The sequence below is a fragment of the Hippoglossus hippoglossus genome, chromosome 7 (assembly GCF_009819705.1).
Source record: "Hippoglossus hippoglossus isolate fHipHip1 chromosome 7, fHipHip1.pri, whole genome shotgun sequence".
Lineage (NCBI taxonomy): Eukaryota > Metazoa > Chordata > Actinopteri > Pleuronectiformes > Pleuronectidae > Hippoglossus > Hippoglossus hippoglossus.
Window position 1 is genome coordinate 11,740,356 of NC_047157.1, and position 12,359 is coordinate 11,752,714.

The window sequence follows — 12,359 nt, forward strand, 5'->3', positions numbered from 1 at the left end:
CCCGCTCCCCCTCTCCCTCCTTCGCTTTCTATCCATCATACTCACAAAGAAGTTAGCCAAGTATCAAACAAATAGAGAACTGGTGAGCCCTGCGCACTAGCGCCTGGCAGGGTCACTGGATAATGACAGCTCAATTACTGCGAATCTCCTTGTACACCGCCCCTCCAGTACAATCCCCACAGCCGCCCCACCTAGCACGGCAAATTTGTCAAACTCACCAAAACGATGGGTCTGACAGTGTAATCGCTAACCGTCCCAACCGACATGAAAGAGGTCTTTATCTGGCCAAATCAAAGAACCTGATCTCTGAGAGAAAAGGGGGGGGGGTGACTAGAGAAGAGAAATGTCCCGCTTGGCCCCTGTGAGATTTGGAGATGTCTCTAATCCGCTTTAATGAGACACTGCGTGCACATCTCTGTGGTAATGACGGAACGCAGTGAGAAAGATGGTGAAGAGGAGGGAGGGAGGGAGGGAGGGAGGAGTGGGTGAGATAGAAGTGAAGAAGGAGCCAAGGCTTTGAACTGGCGGTCTGATGAAAGAGGAGGCAGGCAGGGGGAGTTTAGAGCCACGCTGCCTCTACACACCACTGTCTGTGTCGGAGACAGACAAACAGCCCAGGGGACAGAGCATTTTGTCTGCTTATCATATCTGGACAGGATGAGCCGTCATCAGCAGTGCCAGATTGGGACTGAAGGGTGTGTGTGTGTGTGTGTGTGTGTGTGTGTGTGTGTGTGTGTGTGTGTGTGTGTGTGTGTGTGTGTGTGTGTAGGGATGAGTTACGATTTGTGAAACCACTACAGAAGAAGACTAACAAAAATAAACATTTCGCTTCACTGAGAATGAATTAACTCTATCATTTCACACTGTAAATAAATCTCTGTATTCTCTGCTAGTAAAAAATGGTTTTCTATGGTTACAAATCTTTTACTCCAAAATATGCGGATAAACTCAGGCTTTCAAAATGCAGGTAAACCAGGTAAACAAAATTAACTACTTGCCGATGGTCAGTAGAGGAGTTTGCCTTTCTGTGTTTTCTGTGTTTTCCCCTGGTGAGTCATGCACGACATCACCAATGCCCCGGAAACCAACAAGTCGAAATCCTTGCTGTCTTGATGCATATTGCACAATACAGGAAAAAATGGTGTTGGATTGTGTCACCTTTCCATTAAAATGTACATGTATTTGATTAAAAACACAAGACCTAAGATCACATTACACATTAGATCACTGGATTAGATTCAAAGCTGGACCGCATTCGTAAGAGTATCATCAGGGTACATCATGATAAGTGTCCCCAACATATTACATGAGACTAAGCTGACTGTGTCTAAAACAAAACCTTCCTCAGAACCATCCATTTGCAAAACAGAAATATGTAGAACGAAAACGTGATTAGATCATATCCTCACAACATGTTTCATCTGAAAAACATTGAAACAGTAACGCTGAACAATTGCCCAGCCTTTCTTAGTTTACGGAAATTTGTCAGCACACCAAGATACACAGTCGCGCTGCACAGAGAACAGAGAGCCCGGCGTGAATGAAAGAGAGGACAACATAAAGGACAGGAAGTTCAGGAATGGATAAAAGGAGCGGAGCACGCTAAGGACGAATGAAGAAATTAAAGGAACGACTGAGCGAGGGAGAAAGTGAACGGGCTAATGCCAAACAAATCGGGATTAGACCCAGATAAGACTAGTCACAATGCTGAGCAATCCTGCGGTTATCACAATGCAGGGAGGAATCAGGAGGGCTGCTTAAGCAGGCTAATTAGGGACTCGACACATTTGCCCCTTGTTTTGCAAACAACACACACTGTTAAACAGCGGGTGGTGCACAGTCACACCAGACACACAGAGAGATAATCATTTAGCATTAATCAGCATACTCCAGAATAGAGATGAAACATTTCCTACGGGAGCACTCCAGCAGTTGTGGGGTATTCTTAGCCCTGAGATGCTGGAGGGAATCTTCTAGACATGGTCCGGCTATGGGACGTAACTCGATAAGCAGCCACGGGTCAAGAAAAAAATGTATTTAACTGCAGTGTAACCACTTTTCTTTTTTTTGAACCCCCTTTTTGCCAACACATAACGCACTCCGAATGCTGCTCGGCTATTTTTAACAAGACCCTGCCCCCATCTGCAGGCTGAAAACGAAGGGTATGAGGAGAGACGAAAAACAGGGGGCTGCTAAAAAAGAAAACATCAGGGATATATCTGAAACTGTCTCAGGCATACCACAGCGCTGCCAAACGATCGGGAGATTGCCGTGTTTTTGCAAACATGGCGGATGAGGTCATGGTGCAAGGCAGGAAAGAGGCATATTTGCCAACTGGATAATGTGAGGTCAACGTTTCATTGGAATGAATGGGATTTAGAACCATGTGCAAGAGCTTAATGCAATGGTATTTGTATGTCAACTCAAAATTTGACTTAGCCAGCATGAGACCGGGCAGTAAGCATGGGGCTAAAACGTGTGTGTGGGAGAGAGCGTGAGTCCAGGTGTAAGATGCCCACCCATCTCTGTGCCAGACTTGGCCAAGGTCAAAGCTCGGAACAGTGACAGGACCTCCAACAACTGTGCAAAATGGTGTGGTGTGTGGAGAGGTACACACACACACACACACACACTCACACACTCTCTCTCTCACACACACACACACACACACACACAAGCCAGCAGTGCCAGCTCCTGCTGTTTGGATGACATTTACACTCAACCTTTCTAGTTTGTGATTGATTGGGGTTAAATCATACCAATGCCCAAAAATCTGTCACTGCTAAGGTGTGGTGTGTGTGTGTGTGTGTGTGTGTGTGTGTGTGTGTGTGTGTGTGGTGTGTGTGTGTGTGTGTGTGTGTGTGTGTGTGTGTGTGTTTATCTAGGATCTTGCGGATGTATGTATGGAACTGTGACTAAACCATTCAAATTCTGCTGCTCAGTCTTTTCTGCTTATTCTACAAACCATAAGCAAACCTTTCTTATTCTATCTCTTGAATGCAGAGGGAAATACTGTTTCTATAACTTGAATATTGGCTATTAAATAAATCAAGCCAACACAAAACTGAATGTGGGTTCAACTTCAACATGTGACCATCTTACCCCCCCTCTGAATTACATCTTAAATTTCAATCATTTAAAAAAGCATATATTTTGCAATGGAGGTTGATGCAAGACTTGTTGGGAGATTACATCAGAGACAGCTGAGCGGTGAATAAAAGTGATCTCTGTATTTTTGCGGGCACATTAGGATCCATTCATGAGTCATTCCAACATCCAGAGAGTCTTTGACATCTCTTTTCCACAGGCGTCTGAGCCAAAACAGCAGCACATTTACAACAGCAACTGTCTGAATAACAAGAAAAGCATTGAAATCACAGAGAGGAAGACGGGGAGTCGTAGTGCTGTTAGTAAAAGAAAACATTAAAACGTTTCAGTGGAACCGTCGTAAAACAGGCTATTTAAACAAATAATTGTAATATATCAATTGAACTATCCTCCAATAAATTCATCTCCCCTCTTTACAGCTTTGGAGCTCACAGAGTAACAAGTTCCTTATATTCAAAGTCTTTCTCCGGTTTATTGCCTGCACAGGTGGAAGAGATCATGAAGGTTTTCTTTATTGGCCGGCCATTTCAAAGATTTAGGACTCAGCAGAACGGAGACTTCAGACTACACTGTCCTGCACATTTCAGGGTAATAGGGATACTTTTACTGGAAAGAACATTTTTCAAGAGTCCGCTCTCACAGAAAATTCAAAAGATATGGTTACAAAAGGCAATGCATCTTTATTTGTATCATATTATGTGAGACAAATGTGGACCACATGTTAGTGAAACAGACAGTGGCTTGACACTGAACGAACCACGGCAGCGACTGGAAGCTTAAACAAAGCAACTTCCCCTACAGCAAATTAATAAGTTACAAACAGGCAAATTTATGGCTATAGCATGAACAAATCGCCTTAATGTTCTGGGTGTTGCTGCAGAGAGACGTACTCACTTCATCTTGTACAATATTTTGTCTTATGTGTACAGTACAAAGGTATTTGACTGAACACACAAAGATGAGGAACTGCCCGAGAAATAAACACAGAAAGAGCCTCTCTGCTCTCAACACACACTGAACTGTCTGTGTCCTCCATGTGCACACGCTGGGATGAGGAACTCACTGCAGGTCCAACAAACTTCCATAATCAAGTACTTATGCAGCCTATGTGGCCGTGCCAAATGTGGACTGATGCAATTAGTTAGGCTACACAATTTTTCATTCCTTCAAAGATTGACACAAATAGTTCTAAAATCAGTCCAAAATGTTCAGATCTAAATTCCCGGGACCATGAAAAAGGAAGTGAATGGAGTGATTCTGTATCGCAAACATGATTTTACAAATCGCTGCAAAGCAGGTTGTCTTCATAACAGCGTGGTGAACCATATTTCTGGAAACTAAAAAATAGAGACTATTAACACACAAAATCTGACACGACCTGGATGATTTCAGTTTCCAGGTGCAAAATGTCACAGGACTCTGTCACAGTCAGTCGTTTTAGACTTTAGAGATGTAAAACTGTAAAACAAGAGATGAATGATTCAGAGTGCTGCAAATATCATTCACATCATCACACGTGAATGCAAATGGACTCCACGCAGCCACAAGAGTCTCAGGTTTCCGTTCCACTTTTATCTATGAAAATTCTACAACAATATAATAAAGAGTTCACAGCTATTTCCATATTGCATTATTGTCAGTGAAATTCTATGTGTCTAAATGGCAGTGTGCATGATTAATCAATAGACCTAATCTATGAGCAACAAAACAAAACCACCTTCTGAAACTATCAAAGTCATCAACAAGATTTCAATGAGTTTCAGTTGTCCTCATTGGCTCCCTGGTATTCTGACTTCAAAATAAAAGCAAAACAAACTCAGAGATTTGGTAAATTGCAGTCACTCGACATTACATTTCCGTTTCATTTGAAGATCCTATCATTTTATGTTGCAGGCTCTAATCTGTGAACATGGAGGAGTGCTATCTGACACACATTACAGCTGCATGGCAGTAATACATGGGAGCCCGCTGCAGGACCCTGTGAGCGTTTAGCCAGAAGTTCAACATAGCTACCATTGTTGGTTTTAAAGTGTTATGGGTTGGGTTTTATTACTTCTGTCAAAACATCAGAAGCTGTTGAGCCAGGCCAAGTTCATGACTGGGAGTCCACCTAATAAGGGCCTTTAACACAAAGATCAATAGAGTGGTATGGCAATTAGTATACATGGGCCAGAGAGAGAGAGAGACAGAGGAGGGACTGTGAGAGGAGAATTGTCATAGGTTCTGTGCATTTGTTCTGAGTGTGTTCGGTGAAAACTCTGATTGAAAATATATTAAAAAAACAGGTTGTTGAATAAGCGTCACCCTTCATGTTATTGTCTTCATAACGCTATAATACTATGATATAATTAGAAATCAATATAGTGCATAAGTTGTGGTAAGAATCAGAGTGAATTCAGCTGCTACCTCTTTCGCTGCGTGTTTCTTTTTTTAATTGTTGTATTTCTTTCTTTGGAGAGCTTTTTACGCACAGGGGAGCGACAGAGCAGAGTGCGCACGAGTGTGAGTGCGTGTGTGTGCGTGTCACACCTGTACACTGAAAAAATCCAGAGGAAAAAGAAATCTACACCCCCTCAACCGGAAGTCCTAATTGAAAGCCACTTTAAAGCTACACATGGGTCCAGCAGAAACACCACAATAAAAACAGCCGCAGTCACACACACACACACACACACACACACACACACACACACACACACACACACACACACACACACACACACACACACACACACACACACACACACAATATGGCGCACAACCAAACGCGCAGGTAAATGGAAAATACTACTACCAGATGCAGAAGGCAATTTCAATGTAACTCTCTGCACTTCGCTTATTTATTTTATGGTTGTTTTATTTATAAGACTCAACCAGAGGCCAAGTCTCATATTAAAGCTGATATCGCTCATAAAAATGACACGTGACGTTAGGGCTCATGTGTGAGGATTTATTCACTTTTTTTTATATTTTAAACCTGATAAAAAACAACATTTAAAATGAAATATAATCAAAAACAATACAACATTGATGTGTAGCCTTTGGTCTCAAATCAAATTACGCACTCCAATAATTAATTCAATCACAGACAAATTATTAACGGTGGGGAGCAGAGGAACAAAAGTTGCATTTATTTAACACACACACACACACACACACACACACACACATCATCCAAATACAAGGACACACTTGATACTGACACCAAACCATTTTGTAAATAAAGCTAAAAGGCTGCATATAAAAATAAAATCCCCACGTGTCCATATTGATTGCCTAAGTAACCCTAACCCCTGTTAACGTGTGTCTCTGTGCGCAATCTGCCGAGAGGAGGAATAACACAATGATAAAGCATGTGGTGCATGTTTGTCTATGGGCCTCCTCTTCTCAGCCACAGGCGAGAGTTTCACCTAAGCGGGAGCAAAGAGAAAAAAGAAAAAGTCGAGTGGAATAATTTCCCACGCGTTGTATTCAAAATATGTGGGCCTGCATGTTTTTGAATGTTGAATAGAACGACTTTTTTTTTTTTTGTCACGTCTGCTGTTATTCTTTTTTCTCTCCTATGAACCGCTGCTGCAACACAACACATCCTGAGGAGGCCTGTGGGCTGCAGAGGCTCCAGTGGTCCGGTGAGACAGAGCCACAAAGCCAGGCATTTGTGTTCATTAGCACCCGGATCAACAGACTATCAGGGCTGTTTAGAGATCAAGACCAAGTGTAATTATACCGAGCAGAAGCAGGATCCTCCACATGTTTAAGTATTTTCACAAAGTGGCCCAATTAGTTTTCTTTTGTTGCTTTTCGTTCTTTTTTTTTTCCTCCTTAATTTTTTGCTTCTCCTTTCTGTCTTTGTCTCTAACTTACACGGGAACTTGACCCATGTGCACCTATCATGCAAAACATGCATGAGTAATAATAATACAAACATATAACTGTGCTGCTTATTATTGTTATAATTATTTATCTAAATGCACGAGGCTAATTGAAAACCAATAATCCCATCACATTTACATTTTTTAAACTCACTGAAAGAAGAGGCTCATTTCAAATAACATGGTCCAGAAGCTGTGCACAAATATTTATTTCACATTAAGTCTGAAATGTGAACAGGCAATTCGAGTCATTTTTCATGTCTAATTTTAAGATCGGAGGCCAGTGGCTTTGGCAAAGTTACAGAGTTTTTAAAGGCCTGTACTCATGCAAGCAAGTATGCTCAGCACAAAAACAATGACAGCTATATTTTAAAATAATTGTTTTTTAATAGGATAATATATGTATTGTATATACATGGCAAAATACGTGCTTTAGCTCTGCATTTTTTACAAAACTATAAATCAAAAGTCACTGTGGATAAAATATAACAAACAGGCCTGCATAAATGGCTGTGTTAAAAAGTAATCGACTTTCAAATGAATGGACAATCATAATTATAATAATAAAAAACAGTGAACCAAATCATTGCCCGTGGAAAACAAAGTGCATTCGTGCAACAGCAAAAAACAAAAGACGCGATTCCTGAATCAACCCCAGCAACAATATACAAATGTCAAACAAAATAAAAAACAACAGGCTCCATTTCCATCCACAACGTGCTCTTGTGCACAAAACTGAATACATGAATTTTCCCGAGTGACGCGAGCAGCCGTCCACTAAGTAAGTCGTAGTAGTAGTAGTAGTTGTTGTGGTATGGGCGCCTTCTTGCACAAGTTATTGATTGGCATTCCCTGGAGGAGGAACCAGTCCGCTGCAGTCCGAGGGCCCAGGGACTAAACAAAGTGGCCGCATACAGCGATATCTTCTGCGGCTAAAGCAGGATCGACTTTTCAAAAAAATGCATTAAAACATTGCTCTTTCTTTCTAAATTCACCTCCTGGCGTCTCCGGGTGCAGGCGAGTGCGCACAGCTCGGCGTGCGCTGTGCAGCAGCAGCAGCAGCAGCTCTGCAGCAGAGCAGTGCCACAGCGCCCACTATTTCAAGAGCCGGGAATATGATTTCACAAGACTGGGAGCTGCTCTACAGACGAAGAAAAAAAAAAAAGTTGCTATCCATTTCGTCAACTTTCTTGGTAACTTTCGGGAAACGGTTCTGCGCCACCCGAACCATAAGAAAAGCGCAAATAAGAAGATGGAGCAGAGATTTTGGGACGTCTGAGTTTGTGATCAAGTAAAAAGCGCCAGCGGCGATTCTCATCACACATGAAACTTTCTGACACTGTGGAAGGCAGCGAAGCCAGGAGCGCAGCAGCGGACACGAGCCCGGAGCGGAGACACACTTTCAGCGCAAAACTTATCTGCGGACAAATACGCGTCGCCCCCACCTCCTCCTCCTTTCTATTTTAAAGGATATGACAAATGACAAGGACGCAGTGGACATCTACACACACAGAGCCGGAGAGTTCGGAGCCGGCGGCACAAAGCGATAAGAAGTAAAAGCAGGGAGAAGAAACCAGAAGACCTACTTTTGGCCAGTTTTCTCGCCCTCGCCTTGGATCTCATCTTGTCGGCTTGTAGATTCCTCTCGTCGTCCTCCGTGAGCCCAGAAGCAGCAACAACACTATCTTCATCTCACCAGCATTGTCAGTTAGGACACCTTCGCACATGCGCACAGGCCATTCAATCTGACACCCTCGCCGGGGCCAAAAAACTTTCCAATGTATTCATCATCATCATCACTTTTTTTGTCCTATCGTCTCCCCTTTAGATCACTTATCTCTTCCCCTCCTCCTCCTCTTCCTCCTCCTCCTCCTCCTCTTCTCCTCGCCATCTCACCTTCCCTCCCTCCCCCCCCCTTGCCATCGTCCCCCTCCTCCCTCCTTCTCACCCCTACACCCCCCAACCACCACCCGCCCCATTCGGCTCCTGCCAGCACCTTCTTGTATTTTTACCCCTTCGACTACTCGGTTTTCTGCAACCGGCGGCGGACACACAGGTATGTTTAAGTCTGGATCCTTATGTAGAAATATCGTAATGGAAATATACATTATTATTATCATTATTATTATAATTTTTTTACCATAAATGTTTTGACAAAATAAGGTTGTTTGTGAATGTAGCCTGCACATGCAGTTTTAGATAAACGTTTAGTCTGTTGATGCAGCTGATATCTCATCACGTGTTCTGCCAGGTTAGGTGCTATAATTGCAGGTTATTTTGAAACTTCATTAATTCACATGCATGCGTAAAAAAGGTGCAAGGCTCGATTGGTGTTGCACCTTATAGGCTAGTATGATGTGTGTGTGTGTTGTGTGTGTGTGTGTGTGTGTGTGTGTGTGTGTGTGTGTGTGTGTGTGTGTGTGTGTGTGTGAACCGTGTTGTTGCCCTCAGGACAAGCAGCGGCCAGCAGCTGTTTGACACATGCACGCGGAGGCTCCACCAGCAGCACCGGGGGAAGGGGGGGGGACGTTCACGTTTGTATCCACAGTCGTATTTGTGGCACTTTATTTCGGGGAGAAGTGCTTGTTGCTCATTTGTTTCAGCGCCACTGTTCCGCGTTAAAGTTACCTGCGCGAAGTTGGACACGCCCGCGGACTCACGTGTGTCTGTGTGACTTTGGGCACCTGTTTGTTTGTTTGTTTGTTTGTTTGCTGCCAGGCACGAGGGGAGCGCCTTTAGGCATTAGTTTACACCCCGTGATTCCAACTGTCTGAAGAACAAACAGGTAATTTATACATTTATATTCATGCGTTTATTCACAAGATCTGAATTCTGCAGCATTGGTTTTTATTTATTAACTCGTGTGTTCATATTGAAGTTGTAATTTAGGCCTGTACTGTATTTATAAGAGGACAAATAACTACCCTTTTATTATAGGTTTACTTTCCTGCAACATTTTTGCATAATTAAAAATATACAAATGTATGACTATCAAACCTATAATAATAATAATCATAATAATTATGATTATGATTCTTATTATTATACTAATAAATTGACGCTGTATATTTTTGTTGACGGAAATATTAAGTGATAACCTTCTTTCTTTTTTAAAGTATGTATTTACTAGAGAATTAAAAAAGTAATAAAGTGCAGTTAGAGTGCTGCGTGGTGGCGGGCTGGACGTCACATTCATGTGGTGCCTGGGCCTTTAGCCTACATGTCATATGGGAATGGTTTCCGTCTGGTTCGGCTGAATAAAGGCGGCTCTATGTTGGAGCCTATTAAAGATCGGTGGTGATGGAGCAACTGCAGTCTGCTGCATGGGAGGAGCGGCAGCAGCTCTCTGCACACCAGTCACACTGCACTTCTATGGAGGGGGGGGGGGGGGGGGGGGGGGGGGTCAAATCCATGCGTAGATTATTATTATTATTAGTAATATTATTATTATTATTAGTAGTAGTATTGGTATTATTATTATTTCCCTGGTCTTCAGATCGTTGTTTATTATGACGCGCACGAAGCAATAAATAACTAATATGAATAAAGGCTCGAGTTCATCAAACACGTCCTCAGTCTATTTTGGAAACAAATTGCCTTTGGGATGTTTTCCCTTGAGTTGGAGTCAAATTAATGAAGTGATCATTAATCAATAATGATCAGCGGCAATTAGCATATATTATCTGTTTATTAGGGAGTTGCTATTGGCATCACGAGTAGGTTTTTTTCTAATCCAGCATAAAAGGAAGCATGTGGGGTATGAGTGTGAAGTGTCAGGAGGTGGTTATATCGTTAAATACCTGCACAATTGTCAGTGTAATAATAATACTTATTGTTAATGTTATTACTACTATTTTATTAATTTACACAATCGCTGCGCCGTCTTTGCGCGCAGAGGAAACACGGACAAAAAAAATGGAAGCAGGTCGATAAACAAATAATAAATTATGTGGTGCACAAAGGTTCTGTATATTCCCTTGTGACTGAAGGAGGAGTGGGAGCGTGCATGGTGACAAGCTATCAATAATCGATCGGCCTCATCGATACCGCGTCCTTCCTCCAGCTTCAGTCAGAGGGTAAAAGTGAGAAGGGGAAGTCATCCAGCACAACTTTCCCTTGCAGGTTGTCGACATCCTTTCCTTCAGCCGCCCGGGACACGAGGCCAGGCCTCTGACTGTCCCTCGCACATCGGGCCGGACACATGATTCCACATCGTGCAGCACCTTCTGCACGGAACAGGCCCAATTAACTGTGATTATGTTCGCAGAGAGAGAGAAAAAGGTGCTGCGCTCTGACACCGGCCCGTTGAGGGAATAGCCTACTTTTCTGCGTCATTTAAACGTCGACCTGTAGCGGGGTTTGTGGAGACTCAGAACGGCTGCGCAGACACACCTCGCGGGGGTTTTTTTTTAAGGAGAATTTGTTTTCCACAAATGTGACTTCTATTTCCTTTTCTTCTATTTTTTTTTTTTTTTGGTTCTACCGCTTGTGCAACGCTGATCCTCCTCCGTCCCCCGGAACAGAGGTGTGCTGCTGCTGTAAATCTGCGCTGAATCCCTCTGTTTTATTCATCGGTCGATTTAGACTGAAGTCAGGGAGATGAGGTCCAAAATCAACTGATTGTGACAATAAACGAATTAAATCTGCAGCAAAATAAACCGAATGGAATCAGGCCTTTTGTTCAGCTGCTTTTATTTTATGAATGTGCGGTTACTCTTGAACTTGGTCTTCACTGCGCCTGCAGGACGGACACTGCAGTGCGACCTCTGTGGCAGCTCCTGCACAGCCCACACATTAGTACATACACCTCTCTATAACATATAAGGGCCCGTCTGCAGCCGCTGGGGCCTGTTTATGTTCAGGCTAATTGTGCAATTTGCGTAATTTGTGGACACAATTTGCGTAAAAAAAATGGTTCAGTTTCCTTAATCTCATTCTTACGTGAGTTTATAACCGTTTTCCCAGATATCCGTTGATGACCAGTCACTTACAACAGGTACAGGTACCAGTGGCTATTCATTTCAAACAATCTAATGCAAAGAAGGGGGAGGGGTGAACACAAGTTTATAACACTGTGGACTGGTGTGGCCAGACCGTGGTGACTGTACCCCCCACCCTCCTCACACACACACACACACACCCACACACACACACACAGGCACGCACACACGCACGCACAAACACCCACACACCACAAGGCTGCTGAAACCCAAGCTTTATCCGCGTTGGAAAGGGCTCCGGGTCCCTGGATTAGACGTTTGGCGCAGATAACATCAGCGCACATGAGATATGTGAAACGGAGCACCTCTGGGTCCGGCCTGCGGACGAGGCGGGCCGGGGGACTTCAAACGGCCCGCAGCTGGGACCCTTCTTGGAACG

The 12,359-nt window shown here is 43.2% G+C and overlaps 1 protein-coding gene and 1 long non-coding RNA gene across 8 annotated transcripts in view; one reads left to right on the forward strand and one right to left on the reverse strand.

Annotated features, from left to right (window-relative positions):
- Positions 1–8,791, reverse strand: part of prdm16 (PR domain containing 16) — a 178,998-nt gene extending 170,207 nt beyond the window's left edge. For 2 of the 7 annotated variants that reach the window (XM_034590311.1, XM_034590306.1), the window contains exon 1: positions 8,567–8,790. In XM_034590311.1, the coding sequence (XP_034446202.1) occupies positions 8,567–8,603 (37 nt within the window). In that variant the 5' untranslated portion in view covers positions 8,604–8,790. Of the gene's footprint in view, positions 1–8,566 lie in introns of all 7 variants that reach the window. The other 5 variants (XM_034590305.1, XM_034590304.1, XM_034590308.1 and 2 more) reach the window with 5 other exon arrangements.
- A 117-nt stretch (positions 8,792–8,908) lies between these two features.
- On the forward strand, positions 8,909–11,653 carry LOC117764486. The gene is made up of 2 exons (XR_004614400.1): positions 8,909–9,036; positions 9,432–11,653. It is a non-coding gene; the product is annotated as an uncharacterized LOC117764486 (long non-coding RNA).
- Positions 11,654–12,359: the final 706 nt, after the last annotated feature.